General features: G+C 42.7%; 1 protein-coding gene across 1 annotated transcript in view; it reads left to right on the top strand.

Moving 5' to 3' along the window:
• POU2AF3 (POU class 2 homeobox associating factor 3) overlaps positions 1 to 17864 on the top strand; it is a 42120-nt gene extending 24256 nt beyond the window's left edge. The window contains exons 2-5 of the mRNA XM_069225020.1: positions 2894 to 2994; positions 10261 to 10327; positions 12242 to 12477; positions 15045 to 17864. Coding sequence (XP_069081121.1) covers positions 2894 to 2994; positions 10261 to 10327; positions 12242 to 12477; positions 15045 to 15395 — 755 coding nt within the window. The 3' untranslated portion in view covers positions 15396 to 17864. The remainder of the gene's footprint in view (positions 1 to 2893; positions 2995 to 10260; positions 10328 to 12241; positions 12478 to 15044) is intronic.
• Positions 17865 to 18100: the final 236 nt, after the last annotated feature.

Raw genomic sequence — 18100 nt, 5'->3', positions numbered from 1 at the left:
TAGGGAGCTCTAAGAGGATTATGTCAATAAATACTGGAGTTACGTATAACCTGAGCGAAAGATGTCATTTGTAGGTACTGTACAACACTGCTCTCCTACAGCTCTCCAAAATTATGCACTAAAGCAGATAACAGCAAGAAATAAATACAGAATTTTGTCTTTGTGTAACACAGATGTGTGTTTGAGAACAGGAGGGCCTTGCCAATAACAGGGTGGCAGAAACATTATTCAGTGTGGAAACAGCCCGTACAAATACTACTAAAATGCTACCATTGATGGTTTTGCAACTGGTAAATGAGGCACAAACAGTTTAATAGCCATCATGTTCGAGTGAATTTATTGAAAATGAGACAGTCCTAACTTGCAATCTGGCCCTATTTCTGATGGCGTTTGCCATTACATATAGTGAGTGCGCCAAAGTGGTGACGCAGTTCAGGCTTCTTGAACCAAAGCTATGAGGGAGCTGTAATAGCAGACAAACAGCCCATCTGTCTCCGATTGAGCGTTGTGCTTGTCTGACCTAGCCAATCCTGGCACTGTTCTTATGCTGTTTAGTATTATAGACCGCATGAGAGCAGTGCTTAGACTGGCTGGGGAGCTTCGGACTTATTCTCTGTGCCATTTTGAAACATGGGTCTGTGCGTAGGAGGGTGGCTGGGGATAGCGTATGTCCGAGGTATTCTTAAACTGATTAAATAAATATGTTTTAAAGGCTCAGTCGTGTGGCCATCTGCCACCAACTTTCATTGCTTCGCTTTACTCTTGTTAAACAGACTTAGAGAGAGAACAGAGTGAACTGGTCTGGAAGTAGCGGAGTACTTTAATTGATTGGCTTCCAATGATAAGTTGTCTTTATTCTAAGCGCCTTGTCTGGCCATCAGTGTGCTGTCTTCTCTCCATCCCGTGCCTATAGCTTCTAAGGCGCAAACAGCATAACGTCGGCGTAATTAATATTAAATGCTTTTTAAACAGACTGTACCCTATCAACTCTGCATCACAAATTCCATTTGCAGCTAGGCTGTGCTTGAAAATGGAATTCGTATTGCAGAGGTGTTCGGACACATTCTGTTTATGAAGCATTTCCTGTTTTCACTTTGATGTGTCCCTCCACTTGCAAAGGCCATCAGCCGCCACCGGTTAAACAATGGAATAGAATGCCGATCAGTTGCATTCCAAGCAGCTAATATTTTAAAGCTTTCCATTCACCATGGTTTTGTTATCCATGTGGGTCTTGTGAGTATCATGAGTGGGAAAGGTGTGTCCACATTGGTACTGTCAATGTACACCCTAATGACGTCTAACAAGGCTGTAACTTTCTCTGGTGCTGTTGTATTCCTGCTAAAGAGGTGTGGCCTAGCTGTCAGCCTAGAATCCTTTGTGGGTGAGCTTGGTCTGTTTTGCATATGCCTGGGTTCTCTACTAATGAGAGGGATTAGCTATACAAAAAAGTGTTAGAATGGAATGAAATCCAGAGGAATTCACATTAGTTTAGATGGATGTAGGCATTTCTAGTCATAACGTTTTAGCAGTGTAATGTTGAACAACTTTGAGAGGGTCGTGTTGGCTGTTGGGAAAGTCACATTAACAATGTAATTGCCTTTGGGATATGCTATTTTTCTGCATTTTGCTTCAAATAACTATAGCTAAAAAGTGGGGATTTACTACTGAAAACTTGCATATGCACAGGTTCGACTTGTAAGATGATTTAGTGGTAAATTCCACTAATAAAGATTTTCTGGGGATGAGGGTGAGCGTGCAATTGACAGGTTATCATGATAAGTTTATAATATGTAAGGCTCATTAAAGTGGATGCATGTGTTTCATGTTTTTTAATTGACCATGGCATTGAGAAGAGAGTCAATTAATAGACGTGATTATAACTGGCCTAATTCTGAAGGAAATGAGGGGCATATTTATACTCAGTTTGCGGCGAATGTGTGTTGAAAATTTTGATGCACATTCGGCGCAAACCATGCACCATATTTATACTATGACGCCCGACTCGGTGGATGTCAAAATTCCTCCATGTGCGTCATTTTTGGGATGCGAGAAACCACCTTACGTTAATGACATGCAAGGTAGGCGTTCCCGCCCAAAACATTACTTTAAGGCCTGTGCGCCTTATTTATACTCCCCCATCATTTTGACGCACAGGAGGGGGCGGGCCTTAAAAAACAGTGCACAGCCTCATGTGCGCCGTTTTTTAATGCCTGGGTGAGGGCAGGCGTTATGGACCTGTGGGCTCACTTCCATGGTCTCTGACCATGGAAGCAGTCCAGAGGTGCCCTTCCCTGCCCCCAGGGACACACCCTGCCACCCTCGCCCACCCCTGGAGGACACCCATGGATTGGGGGACCCATCCCAGGTAAGTACAGGTAAGTTGAGGTAAGTATTATTTTTTTATTTTTTTTTAAGTGGCATAGGGGTGCCTTATTTGCCCCCCCCCCTACATGCCACTGTGCCCAATGGCCATGCCCAGGGGACAGAAGTCCCCTGGGCATGGCCATTGGGTAAGGGGGCATGACTCCTGTCTTTGCTAAGACAGGAGTCATTTCAATGGGGGTTGTGCATCAAAAAATGGTGCAAGTCCAGTTTGAGCCATGATTCTTTACTCCAACCTGACTTGCACCATTTTTGGATGCACAACCCCCATTTTCCCCTACGCCGGCTAATGTCAATCCTTAAATAAGGCGCCTGCATGGCAGGTAGGAATGGCGTTAGCCGGCGGTAAATTTTTTGACACAAACCAGCGCCTGCACTGGTTTGCGTCAAAAAGCATAAATATGGGCCTAAGTCTTTAATTATAAACATAACTGTCATTCACATACTAGAGTGCAAGCTTTCTTTTTTTTTTTGTTAACTATTTTTCTTCTTTTTTTATTACATTTTCTAGAAAAATCAAAGGTTTACCAAGGTGTGCGAGTGAAGATCACGGTGAAAGAATTATTGCAACAGAGGAGGGCGCTCCAAGCAGAAACCAATGCTATATACCCTGTAAGATTTTTTTTCTTTAATTTTGACATCAAAAAGTCATAAAAGTGTTTTATAGGGATGCACAGTTCTGCCAGCAAACTTCTAGGAAGTGGACAACTCTGAAACATTGAGAAGTGCCTCCATTGTCAAATTCACATATGTTTTCCGAGAGAGAAATTATATGCAATAAAGGTTTTACAAGAGTTTTTTTCTTTTAGAAATGTTTCTTGCACGAGAATCGTATAATAAAATGTGTTTTATTCATGTTTCGCCTGCAAACCTATTTTTGCAGTTTTGTCTCACCATTTGTAAGTTTTTAAGTTTTGCCGATATAGTGAGAACGATTTCTTTTTCATATTATGCATTATTTAGGAAGTATGCAAATTGTTGACAGCAAAACTGAGTGAGTGAGTCAGCCAGTCAGTAAGTCAGTGAGTTAGTGAGTCGGTAAGTCTGTGTGTGAGTGAGTATGTATGGATCATGACATTAGCCAAAAGCATCTTGGAGCTAGACACAGATGGATGACTTCTGATGATAGCAGTTCAAATGAAATATATGTGACTTCAAGTCCTTGCAAAATGTCTCATAGATGGTGAACTCTCAAAGGGTGAGGGGCAGATAGCTCTCAAGCCATGAGACTGTGATACAAAAGGCCTTGACGTAAATGCCATATGGTGGTGTTGGTGGTGGTTGGTGGAGGAGGGGGGGGGGGGGGTTAACGAACAAAGAAAGCTAACCAGAACAAAGAGAGTGTGAGAGTGCACACTGTTGGAATCTTACCAGGATGCATTTAGGTCAATGCCTACAAATGGGTTAGTTGCCTAAGTATAGTACATCGAATGAAAATACAGTGTTGCTGGCAGCCAAAGATGTGTGCAAAGGGGTTCAGAAACATGTTTGAATTTTTGTAGATTGAAAATATTCAAACTCCCACGTTATGGACAAGTTGTAGCTTTTTGATGTCACTTGAGGGCAGTCTACACGACAAATGTTGATTGTATTATAATCAATTCTTGATAAGACAAAGGCCACCACAATTGAAGGAAGCCTTCTCAGATGGAAGCAAGACGAGGTCACTTCGTTTGTCCATTGGCCAAAAAGCAATCACTTATCAATTTAGAAACCAAGATTTTTAACTTTAGATAACGGCGGTGACAACATCTCACTTCGAAAAGAATGTTAAATATGCCTAATAACCAATGAAAAACAACTTATGAGAATGAATAATTTTTACAAATGTTTTATTTGCAAATTAAGCAAAGCATGTCTGATGGAAAAATTAAACTATTTTATAAATCGCCACACTGTGAAATGGAGGAACATTTTGAGCGAAAATTAGATTTGAGAATCACAAGCCTATGAATTTTTTCAAGATCTGCTTCATTGATTTTTAAAAAACGTATTTTTTGTATGACTAGATCTAGTTTTCTAACGTAGAGATGTATTTTTTCATAAATAGTTTCATTTGGACATACACAAATGCTTCTTTAAAAAAATGGATTATATTCTCTTTAATATGTTCTTCTTTAGTGGATGTGAATGCACTTAATTGGCCCTCGTTTATTTATTTTTTAATGTTTTTGCCTCAATGTCAGTGATGTGGCTTTCACATTTAATCCTAGCTGAAATCGTTCTATAACTATCTTTTGGAAAAGCGTACCCTTAAACTGTTAATACCTACCTAAAGGGGAGGATAGGTCTTCACAAGTTAAGCCTTTCCAGCTAAAGTGAAAAAATACTTATCTTTCTTCCTGCTGGAAAGTTGTGCAAACAGTGTCTGGGTGCAGCCCGCTGAAAGGACTGGCTGTGATAAGGAAAGAACTATTTGTCCAAGACCTCTTTTGTGAGGTGTTTGCTCGGTACAGTAGAAACATGAGTGCATATTTCCTATTTGTGGACTTTGGCTTGAAAAGACGTGCAGAAAAGGAGAGGGTGTGAGCACCTGGGGCCCCAGGCAGAGATTACAGAGGCCTGGAGATAGGGGATGGGATGGGCAAGTTAGTGAATTTAGCATCAGAAAAAAACAGTTCAATAATGCTTCCTTGGTAGGATTCATTGGTCCATACGTATTGAAAATCTTCATGAGAGACATTTTTTTTCCCCTGTCTAAGCGCATCACCTGTTCCGGTCCTTTACTGTAATCTGTGCGGTTTGTTATACCAATGTCAGGTCTCTGAAAGGATGGAACGAGTAATATCTCCACATCATGGATCAGTCAGCCAGCCAATCCTAGACAAAACTATGAAGCAGAAAAATGGCTCACAAAGTAACTAAAAAACCTAGCTCTACACTTCTCCCTCCCCCCACTCCCCACCTCACAAATGAGTTAACTACAGAATATCAACGTTTGGATGACTGAAGACCGTGGCAAAACCTAATTCAAGTAACAGAACAGTGAGCATTCGCCCGTGGGTATATTTGCTCCGAATAATAGCTTTTGTTAGCTCAACTAAATTTTAACTCATTTCATCAAATTCTTGAGGATGAAAAGCTGAGCAGCTCCATTGGGGCACAAACCTCTGACTACAGGGTCGAACACAGACCCCTTCAATCGCTGCTATAGTTAACTGATCCTTTAGTTGGCTCTTGTTTTTTTGTTACTCTTATGGCATGAACAGGCAGGCCTCGTGTTACAAATTCCTCATACAAACATTTTCAGAGCCCCTGTGGGTGGCTCAAACAAAAAGGCTGCGTGCTGTGCCTCCAGACCTCATACATGAAGGTAGAAAGAGCTTTGACTCTATCAGTCCCCGGGGTTAGGAACTATTTTTAATTGCAGTACCCTATTTTTCCGAAAAATAAAAACACAGAACGGCGATTGATATACCGTATGGCCTGTCGCGACAAAAGGCTTACCATTTCGGGCAATGGCATTGATAAGGGATGATGGTAACCATTTAAAGGGATGTCTTAAACAGTGCGTTGCACGTGTGGACTTCTGGTAGGTATATTGTTCGCACATTGTTTACATGGCAAGGGATGTAGTCAAAATAAATTGTTTTGAAAAGCTGCACAAAATTACAAACAAATATCTAGAAGCGAGCTATGAGCTGCGAAACTGTCTGTGCAGAGAGGTATGCTTGCGGGTACAGTAAATCTCTTTTTCTGCTTCCCAATCGGTTAGCAGGAAGGGAGGGCAGCTGTTATGTGGAGAGCCTCCTGTGCCTAACCAGAGAGATGGATTACTCAATTCTCCCAGAAAAGCCTGCTCGGTCCCTGGGGGCTCGCAGCCCTGCAGGCGGGGGTGGACTCGACGCGCAGCCGCGTCCCACGCCCTGCTGCTGGGGGTTCCCTTGGTGTGCCCAGGCTACACCCACTGGGAGTAAAGAAGGCACGCCTGTCACGGATCCGCAAGCGGCCGGGCGCACCCCTGCTCCGCTACTCACGCTGTCCTAGTTGCTCCCTATGCCTTCGGAATATCTGCATCTGCACAAGTATGACACATGACGGCAAAGCTTATGTTCTGAAGAGCTCCTGCAAACATATAGAATGGCAAAAGTACACGCAGAGCATCTAAATGTCCACATGTTTAACACATTCCCGGCAAAGCGTGTTCTAAGAGCACGTGTGTGCCGTCAGAACAAAGGAACACACAGCGGAGCATGACACCTGTACGTTAAGCGTCATTAAGGTCTACCACAAAGATTGTGCCTTCGAATATTTGTACCCATATGCATGACACTTAACGAGCAACACGTGTGCCTTGGGGATCTTCTGAACAGGTGGGTGCCTTCAGAACGGCAGAACATACAAGCGGAACATGTCTCCTGTGAGTAGTGTGTCCTTAGGATCTACCATAAGCATTGTGCGTTCGAATGTCTGAACACACATGCATGTAACATGGCGAGCAAAGCGCGTCTCGTAACCGGTCAGATCACGCACGCAGAGCATACATGCCTCCTGTAAGTTTTGTGTCGTTGGGTACCCCATACAAATTGAGAGTTTGAATGACTGAGCACACATGCATCACACAAGAGAAAATTGTGTCCTGAGAATCTCCTGAAAGGATGTATACCTTCGAATGGAAGAATACACATGAAAAACATATGTGCATTTACAGTTACGGACGGCTTTAGGGCAGTACGCCCAGTGCAGCTGCACCGGTCCCTGGCGTGGGAGGGGCGGGACGCAGTGTTGAGCAATAACATTTAAAAGTACATACTGCAAAGTTCCTTGTGTGTCCAGCTTTCAGGCAGCAATACCAATGTCAAAATAACTCTTGTGATTAATGCTCCTGCTAGAGAGAGATCAGAGTTTGTCTAGCGGTAGCTTTGAATCCCAATAAAGTAGCACAGAGGGTTAATATCCCTGCTGCAAAGAACAGATCCGTAGTGTATGTGGATAGTTGAGTGGATTAGTAAAACCAGGCTTTACCAGCGATTTAAAACAAAGGAAATGTATGTGATCTCCTCAATGCACTAGTTTCTTAAGATGGCTGCATGCTCACATATGACACATTCACTGTCAAAGCTTGTGACCAGAAGATGTATGACACATGACCATTAGAGCATGTGCCCTAAACGTTTCCTGAAAAATATCGACTTTATGCATCACATATGGTATATACATTTCTTATTCAGGGGTCCCCTAAAAGCAAGATTACCTTTAAATTAGCTGAGCACACATGATTGACGCATGATGACATGTAAGTAATGTGCTCATCAGATCCCCCAGAGACACAGACGTGCCCAGAGCGATCGAACATATGCGTGAGACACTGTTCCTGTATAGCATGGGTCTTTTGAGATCACTTGAAAACATGGAAGCTTCCAGAATGGTTGAACACACGTGCATGGCACAAGACCGGTAACCCGCAGACGCACTCTAATCATTTAAACCTGCATCTCTTAATGCACTCCTGCATGAAACCTGAGCTGTAAAACGCGCGATAAGGTGTGATAAAAACACACGCCTTCAGAATTACTGTACGCGCATCCATTACACGGCTTGTAAAAGCACTTCACCTGGATTGCATCCGAGCACGTAATTACACATTTGTGGTTCTCCTGAACCCACTTGAATCCCCAATGCCTTCACATGCCCTAAACACACTTCCCCTGTGACTGGTGAAAACAATACTTTCAAACCCCAAATTACGTCAGATTTACTTTTGTTTCCAGTTTTATATAGCGCGAACTCGACTCGAAGGTATTGGAGCGCTTTACATGAGCATCAGTCACATTACACAAGGACACATCCATAATGTAGAATATACTCAAACTAAATACGCGCGAAGTGTGTGTCTTGTCAAAATGGCAGCAAACACCGGGATTACACCAGACTATATATAAAGCGCATGTTTTGGGGCCATTTAAACTCCGTAAAGTCTCAAAAATGTCTTAACATTCGTGCACCCCTACTTGTTTATAATGCACGTTATGAGGGTATTTTCAATATTTACCTCAATGGCCAAGCACAGCCACAGTAAACGACAGGTGTTGTGTGAGCGTGTGGCGAATAGCTGCCCAGGCACACAAACACGCACATATACATGTGTGCAAACACACATATACGCGCACAGAAGCGCACGTACATACACGAATCACCCCTGATTTGCAAAGCACGTGTCCCGGAACCTTAAACCCTCATGTCTCCGGAAGGACTGGACGCACATGCGTTGCCCGTCACTTTGACCATTTGCGTCTCGGGCCTTCCTTCTATTCCTCATGTTTTACGAACGCAGAACAAGCACACGGCAGCCTTTTCTTGTAAACCAGAGTCTTGTGTCACAACACAATACCCTCAGAATGGTTAAACGCGCACGCCTTGCTCATGGTTGTAAAGCATGGGTGCAGGGGAGCCATTCGACAAATAACGCCTTCAGAATTCTGAAAACAAAGAAACATGTCCCTCCCCTTGCCTCAGTCAGTCCATCCGCTCCTACCCCCAATGCTCTCAATATATGACTGAAGACGCACGCAGGGTACATTTGTGGTTTTACCTAAGCCCTTCCTGTGTGGTAGTTGTGGTCTCAACAAAACCACAAACACTCAATATATTGCCCAAGGCGCATGCAACGTCCCTGTGTGGTAAGCATACATAAGCCCTTCCTTTGTGATACTATAAAAAAAAATGTGGTCTAAAAAAAATATCTTTTAATGCACCCGAGTATATGTCTGAAAATGCTCGCAGCATTCCTGCCTTGTAATGCGAGGCAGGGCATGTAATCCTTTCCCCTAATGTTATCAGAATAGCTGAACACACTTACATTACTCTCGCCCTGTAATGCACGTGTCTAATATCTTGCACGTCCCAAGAAAAGCTGGGCAAGGAATGGCTGAACAGTCGCTTGAAGCGGGAAGGCAGAGAAGTGCGAGGACTCACATATAATATAGTATTTGCTTCCTATTCAGCTTCGTTGGTACTGTCTCTTTAAGAAATTTTACAACTCAGCTAAAAGGCGCACGTTCACTACCTTTAAAGCTAGAAAGTGCCTTTGTTATTCATTTAAAAAGAAGAAAGTGCAGCCGAGCTCCTCTAACAGAAGTGAAGGCACTCGGAGCCTGTTGCCCATGCCCATTGTAAGCGCTTGGGAACACAGCCTGTCTGCACCTGTCCCTCCAGTGCCTTCAAACTCGAATGTCCTCAGAATGGCTGAACAACACGAACCTCGTATTACAGCTCTCAGGGGAGGGGGTAAAATCCAGCGTCCTGCGCACCCGAACCCTGCCGTGCTGTACTGCATATAAGTGATAAACTGGAAACAAGCAGGAGTGGGTGGCGAGTACTACGTGCATTGTGACAGTAAAACACATTAATAGTAACTTTTAAGTTTAAATCTAAGCATGAAATTTCCAAAGCAGGACTGGTGGTCTCGTTTGCACGCTTGAGAGGGCACCAGTGCAGGGTAGATGGTGTGCCAAACAGGACGCGCTGTGCGCAAGGCAGGGAGAGAACAGATGAAAAGACGAACGTCGCAACACAGCCCCCCGGTGACTGTGCCAGGGCCCCCTATGTCCCGTGCCTGTCCCACACGCCGCCCCTGAAAGCAGCCATTGTCTGCCAACAATTGGAATGCCGGTGTCTTTGAGAAGCAAACCAGCCTGTCACTGTGCATTCGCAGGTTGGACGCATGGGAAAGACTTGCAGGCAGCAGACACTGCGCAAGCAGGCACGGACGGGTCGAGCCACTTACCTGTTAAAGTGCAGAGCACACATGTTGCTGTTGTCCAGGAGCAGCCCAGAAATATTTTCTTTAAAAATCTATTGATGTACATGCTAATGACGTCTCAAAGCGATAACTTGCTTTTTGGTTAAAAAAATTACAACTTTTGTTTTTGTTGGCAGGCATCACGGATCGCCAGCGTCCCGGTTTCCGAGTCAATCGTGTCTTCATCATCTTCCTCCTGTTCAGGTTGGTGCAGACAGCTACCCCACGCTGCCCACCCATACACCCCCACCCCAGAAAAAAATCACACATTCTCTTGAACATTGCTTTTTATAAAAATAAAAAAAAGCCCACGGTCTCAGGGCTTATTTAAAAGGCTCGATTAAAGGACTTGAAGTGAGGAATCACTCAATTACGAATTCAGCCAATCAGATCGTGCACGGGGCCAAGTCAATGCAGATTAGGGAGCGGGGAGAGCCCAGCCAGGGAGGAGAGAGAACCCCCCCATTTTAGCATATTCTGGCCGGCTCCTTCCGAGGCAGCACTGCGCATAAAGGGACGTGCAAAACTGCGTTGCTCCCCGCACGGAAGTTTTCGAGCCCGTTAGTCTCACGGGGCACAACGGTGTAGCCGTTCCAGCCTCGTGCCTGCCCCTCCCCGTACCCCAAAGAGCCGAATTTAAGCAAGAAATAGCCAGCATCCAGATTATTGTGGCAGATTTTCTTCTGTAGAAAGTACTACATTTAATTGCACACAAACCTATTTCTGGGGGATTTTCCACATTGGACTACAACATTTCCATTTAAAATGTTTCACTTTTTTATTTTTATTCATCACGCAGTCCAGATAGTTTACTTTAATTCCCCTTAAATATATACTTTTAGGGTGGGGGTATTTTTCATACGAGTAGGGAGGGCAACAGAGATAAGCCCTGGCTGAAAGGCTGCTTTGAGTAGGGAAACCTGACACTCCCATCCTATGAGAAAGACAGGAGAGTCGTTTCTGTGCTTTGCTGCAGGGCATCTATTTACATACTCCCACCCAGTCATTACACAGCTCCCATATATATATATATAAATGTGTATATATGTCTCTCTCTCTCTCTCTCTCTCTCTCTCTATATATATATATATATATATATATATATATATTTATATATATATATATATTTATATATATACCCAGAGTGATAAGCAGGCAGACAGACAAGCTGCAGCACCCCTTCGTCTTCCCTGTCGAACATTGATTCTCTGTTGGCAAATGCTGACTTAAATAAAGAAAAAAAAAAGACACATAAACGTATGGATGCATTGTATTACTCCTTGATAGCAAAGTGCCTGACAATGTTATACTGTCGCAAACAGCGCCAACCTCGGGGTATGCAACAATGCAGATACATGCCAGGGGTCTTATCGGTTGCAGCACACTGACCTACATCTCTCTGAGCCCTCCCACACTCAAGACAGAGCTCTCACAGCCCGCTTTTTGTACACGTCTATTAAACACAGACTCAGGTAAACATCGGTTGTTTTTTTGGGGAAAACACATCTTCAGGAACTTTTCAACTGCATGCCAATAGTCTAAATAAGCACGGCACGAGGAGCTGTTCTTCGAGGTGTTTTGATTAGTTACAGAGATCTATATGCAATGTTCGGTCAAATGTATATGGTGGAAAAGAAAATCATTTTCCATGAAAGACATTTACCGTTATCTACACCACAAAAAAACAGACTAACACGTGACTTCCATATGAAAGTACGATTAGCTTTTACTATTTGTCAAATATGCCATCAAAATAATTTGTTGCCTAGTTTGGATGAGTGGAGAGAGAAAGTTGATTTTTCATTAAAATAACTTTTGATAATCACCCATGACCTGCATAGAAATACGTGGAAATGGGTTTAAGATGGCCTCGATGTCGTTGCCCCCCCCCCATCCTTCCAACCTTTCATCTAAAGTCTACATTTCTTTCAAGCAGCTGCATTGATGTGACACTTAAAAGAGAAATGCAAGCTAGGATTTCTCAAATCTGCACAAGATAACATTTTAACTGTCTGGCTTCTACCCTGGCAAAATCCCACAGTTAAGAGTAAGTTGTAAAAATAAGGATGTTCATTAAATATTCAAAATTTTGATTGTTTCATTTCTTGGCTGCTCTAGGGCCCTACTTTGAGACGAAGAGTGTCCCACTGGCACCCAACCTATTCCATCCCACAGCACCTCCAAGCCAAGCCCCTCATGAAGACACCTCGTGCTACCTCGACCAGCACCTGCTGGAGTCGTACCTGCAACCTGAGCCCTTTGCAGACACCTTCCTTGCCACCTTGCAGGCGTCGTCCCAGGACTACACGACAGGGAATCCTCAGGCAGCCTCTGCGCGCTTTAACCAGAGCTTGGTAAGTTTCCTCCTGCCCTCTCCCAAGGAGGCCTGATGTTGTTTATATTCGAAAGATGTAAACAGATTGCTTCATCACTTAGAACAAAGCTGCTCACTGTTAGGTTGGGCAACAGTGCACAGAGAAGAAGCAGAGACTCAGAGAGCCGAGGGCAGCCAGCACAACTCCCAGGAGACACAGAACACAGCCACCACTGACATTTCACTTTAGATGTTGTGAAGGTGTGACACCAAAACCAATAAAACCTTTCCATAAAATCTTGGAGGCTGCTGCAAGAGAAATGATGATCTGGGTTCCATATGCTTGGATCGGTGGCACCAGCGCTATAACCTGTTGTAAAGCGATGCTGCATACTTTAGTGTTTAGAAGTAGTTGACTATGCTGTCTTTGGGTTGGAGGCAGTCTTCACTTTGTGACAAAGTAGAAGTGCAGAGGCCTAAAGTATTGCGTAGAAGCTCACTGCCAGCTCTACCGAATGCCAAGAATGTCTCGGTTTTAGTTCCAGCTCTTGCCCCTTTAATAATCTTTCACTTTCTGTCCCTTTAAACTGAGTGCTAGTACGCCCTGTCTGCAACCACTGGCTCAAATTAAGGACTGAGTGTGAGTCTTCTGCGTTGCTGAATGGCCGGGCTAGTGGTCAATAGTGTTTTAAAAACACATGCTTTATGTGGAAAATGTTCTCTATGTTGGACTAAGTATATGCCACGGATAGTATGGCATGCTTTGCTTGTCAGCCACTAGAAATTAAGGAATAGTGCGGCAGTGGCTGAAGGACAACCACACCCTGCCACAGGGCAACCTCACCCTGCCCTTATTTTGCATACAAATATGCAGTTAGCAGAGATATGGCTAATGGCACTGGTTTACGGCACACGTTTGGGGAATCATAGTTGTCATTGCATTTATGTGGTGATTACTGCCCTGTTGTAGCATTGGAGTCGTTTGCAGCAGATAACTCACCACTACAGAACACAATGTAGTAGTTGCAATATTGTGTTTTCTGTTGTTGTTTTTTGGGATCAGTCATGTGTGCCCAGGGAATTCATCCCATGCATCTACTCCAATGTCTTGGTGAAAGTTCAAATGTATGGGAATTAGGTGCGATCATTAGCTGGGGTTATAGGAGTTCATGAAAATAGTTGGTGGGATACATAGGCTAGAGGAGATGAGGTACTGCCAGGTAGAAAGGCTATAGCTACAAAGGAGGAGAGATTGTGATCTGTGAAATGGTTTGTGGGCTGCTGCAGAGAAATAATAATAGAGATTAAACCAGACAAGCATGCGATTTAGAGTAGACTAAACTCCGAAAGACAAGAAAGGTGCAATATGTAATAATACATATTTTTTTGATGAGTCATGTGGATGAATGTCGGCAAATATGCATCATTTTCTTTCTCGAAAAATGATGAGTGCATGTTCAGAAGAACAGTACTCTGACTTCAAAATTTGCAGGGTACAAAGCAGTCTATAGCCCGCGATTGCTCCTTACTACCCAACATGCTGTGCCTCGGGACATAATGGGATGTGCAGTGAAGGCCACAATCACAAATGTTCACGAAGTTCCTGAATTCATTTCTAATTCAAACAATGCAAATTATTGTCCTATATCTGTGTGGTACAATTTTAAACCTATTCACAAACATCGTTTTACAGGTTTGCATCACACACTTAATAATTACCAGGTTTAACATCCATAGTAAAATGTATGATGCTCTCAACAGAACTGAGAGATACCTAATTCTTCTGTTCTTCACATGTGCAATCCCCACTCTATGTAAAGTATATAGGCTTATGGTTAGTAGTATCAACCTATTATCACTCATGTTTATATTCTCTCCTATCTAAAAACCTGTCTTATAAATCATATTCCCTCCTACATACTTTTCGCGATTTATGTACAGTTGGCATACATCACCAAATATTTCAAACAACTCTGTCAACGTTCATCATATGTTCCCTAAACATAGTAAAATTACTGTCAATATTGCAAAACTCTACTACTTTATGGGTGTGCACAAAATTAGCATTTCGTGTCCTAGAGAGTTCAATCCTCTGATTGGATTCTCCGGAACTCTCATATGTTTATACATGCTTGCATCCTACTTGTTTGCATTACAATCTAGTGTAGTGGAATAACTTGTGCTTGTGTAGTTGAGCCTGTACATATTCTGTGCATGTGTAACTTTGGCTTTTGAGAATTGCCCATGAATTTCACATCAATTACATTTCGTGCAGGAAAGCCTAATGTACACTTAGTCAAGGGCTGTGCACGTGGCCCCACATTTCCACTTTTCTAAATAGCGCATAATAATAGTGGTAAGCTTGGTTTCTAGCACTTCAAATTTGAGATGTATAGTAGACACAGGCTCAACAAGACAAAGTGATGCAACATGGGTGGCTCAGTTTTGGTCAAGAAGGGAAGACCAGCTTATAACTCTTGTCTTCTTACTGTGCAGGGGAAAACATAACTAGTTGTCAATAGTCTGAACTTGTGCATGACCCATATTTATGTTAAAGACAAAAATTGATCTCTCCTGATTCTGTTTCTGTTTTTCTTTTTCAATCAGTGCCCAGAATCTCCATCAGATTCATCAGATTTTTCAAGTTCGTTTGACTACAGCTGCTCCCCACCTCACCAGATGCTGCCATTTGCCCCACAGAGCTTCAGCTCTCCTTCACACCCTGAGACCAGGAGCTGTGCCTTCAACACCACAAGCGAGTATCCACTGCATGTGCAGTACACACCTTCAGCCTGCTACTGCTCGTCCTGCATCGGGGCGGAGTGCCTAGAGACAATCCAAGCTACAGACTATTACACATACCCAAGCGTGGAGTACACAGACTATCATCCCACCACAACAGTAGCAGAGGATTTGCTCTGGCGGGGGATGAACACCTGGGATATGTGCTACAGTTAATGCTGAACATTGTTGCTTGGATGGGTGTAGGTTTCTTAAGGCCTTCCATGAGAAACACACGTTTGCAAAATCTGGGTAGCAATATCTGCGTAGCAGTATGCTACTTTGGAGAAATAGCAAGCTCATTGGCATGTCAAGGCCTTATGAAGCTGGTCAGCTCTTAGTAATGTCAGAGAAGCACAGAACTCTGTGGAATGTCGCCATCACCAGTTTTGTCTCCGACTACATTTTTCTGTTTGTTCCTCTTGCTATGGGCACTTGTGTCAACAAGATCCTGGTTGTGTGTCATTTGTTTGTTTCCATCATTTTGTATGTGTACTTTAATCAAGTCTTATCTGTAAAGATCATAATTGGTGAACTGTTACCTTTCTGAATGTTGGTAGAGATTGTTGATTTTTTTTATATGAATAAATACTTTTTATAGTCTTTTAGAATATTGTGCCTCAGCCGTTAAGTTAAAGATGAAGGAAATAGAGTCATATCCTACATCTTTATCTTGTACACAGTTTAATCAGTCTCTCGGTGGTTTTATTAGGCTTTCACTTAAATTGTATAAAATTAAAATACGATAAAATTGCCCTGTAGCTCCACATAGGTTCCTTATACAGATTACTGTCAGTCTAGTTCCTCATTCACATTTCAAGGGTATTGACTACAAAAGAGTAGATAAATGACACAAGTTGCACCTTAGTATACTCTAACTGCCACCCACAAAGATACACTCTTTGTAGATTTGCTGCACTTCTACTTAAAAGAAATACATTTATAAATCAATTACATGTCAAGCAGACTGTCCACAGTATGAAGTACAACCCACAAAGCATGACAAGTGTTGTTGAAGCACATCAGCTGGTGTATATGGTGTTTAAGACCCAGTGAGTTAATTGCTCGTTGCTGGCTTGTTTGTTTTACCTACAGATCATTAGTTCAGATTCTAACAGGAAAGCTCTGTTGACAACTGGCTCAAGGGTCTCGTTGAATGCTGCCTCCTTGGATGTCCCAATGTCAAGATCCCACACTTGGTACTTCATAGAAGCTAGAATACCAAAGGCTGGGAAATGGAAATTTGTAAGCCAAGCTCCCCGTGTTACTGACTCCTCCTTCCGATTCCTTATCGGTCAGTTCATTTCCATTCAGTGGCGAAGACCTCTCAAAATGTTACTTCTAGGAAAGGCGTGTAATGTAAATAGTGATTCCTAGGACCACATTAACCTCTGCTCATATTATCTGTATGCTTTTTATATAATCTCTTGCCAGTTAAAATGTTTTCTGTTAACACTTTGCATCAAGAGCTTGTACATGTGCAATTTGGCAGGAGGTTGCAGCACTGTAAATATAATAGTAAGTGGGATTGAGAATGTAGGTCCCACACAGAGCCACCATCTTTAGGTGCAGGGACTCCAGCAAAGATGTCCGGTCTGGATGGCCATCGCTTGCCAAAAGGGGGATCACGGAGATTCACTGAAGGTAGCTTTATTGCCTGTGGCTATCCGAAGTCTAGTGATGATTTGTTTTTACCCATTTTCCCCCATAGCAATACCTTTATTTCAGTGTTGAAACCCCTTCATCTGTGCTCCCACCATGTCTTGCTCAACCTGGAAATCGACTGACTCTGCCTATTAATGACAGGGGAACGGCCCGGAAAAATATATGCAAACAGCGCAATACAAGCACCTCGTAGGTGCTCCCAACAATCTAGGGTATTTTCGCCCTGGAACACGTATCCCAAGGAGCCAGATTTACTCATGCAGATAAGTACACGTAGATAAATCTTTTTACAAGAATGAAATCACATTTTGTGACTCACAAACATGGATTTACACTGTTAAAACGATCATTTGCGAGCACGATGTGAAATTAGCAATGACTTTAAGAGTCGAGAAACGCATTATTATATTCGTCAGCTATTCGGAATAATTTAAAAGTACATTCTGCAAATTTGCAACCAGAAGCAAACACATATGCATTGTGAAACACTTAGCATTGCTTCCTGTTAAGTATGTCAGAGGAAAATTAAGAGAACGATGACAAGTGGACATTTTATGAGTGATGAAAACAACTATATCTTGGTGAAGACAGTTCTCATGAGAAACAAAACTCTATTGCTGCTGTGTCATCAGAATTCGTTCTTAGTAAACACCTGCAAAATTGGCTAACATACATGTCCTCACGAGAGTTACAGATAAAATATTCATGGAGCTTACCTGTGATGTCGGACTCCACCCAGTCCAAAGGTCCAATTAAGAACAGTTTAAAAACGTTGACTCATAATTGAACTACAATAATATGACTGTGTGAACATTTCATTTGCACATCCTTATTTGTAATGGCCGACGCTGTAAAATGCAGACCAAGAGCAGGTGGCAATGTCATGTTAAAGAATATTGAACGTAATTTGTGTTAAATGCATTGAGTAGAGCACGAATCCCCCTGACGAAAAATGCAGAGCTTGAGTCATAAAAAAATAAAACCTTGTAAATATACTCCCCAACGTTTCTCACTACATGTGGAGTATTTTTTTATTTTTTTGGAATCCGCAACAACAACAATGGCTTTGATGCCTGAGAAATTGGCTTGTTTTTGTGTGAGGTGGCAGAGTGAACAAAAGCATGATGGAATGGAATCTGACCCGAGTAATTACTGGTGACAGAGATTAAGTCTGGCATTCCACCCGCTACTTTTTTTTATCTTCCTAAGAAACTGTA

This window comes from Pleurodeles waltl, chromosome 3_1 (genome assembly GCF_031143425.1).
Source record: "Pleurodeles waltl isolate 20211129_DDA chromosome 3_1, aPleWal1.hap1.20221129, whole genome shotgun sequence".
NCBI classification, from domain to species: Eukaryota; Metazoa; Chordata; class Amphibia; order Caudata; family Salamandridae; genus Pleurodeles; species Pleurodeles waltl.
Note: the sequence above shows the minus strand (reverse complement) of the source record. Positions and strands in the feature narration are given on the sequence as shown.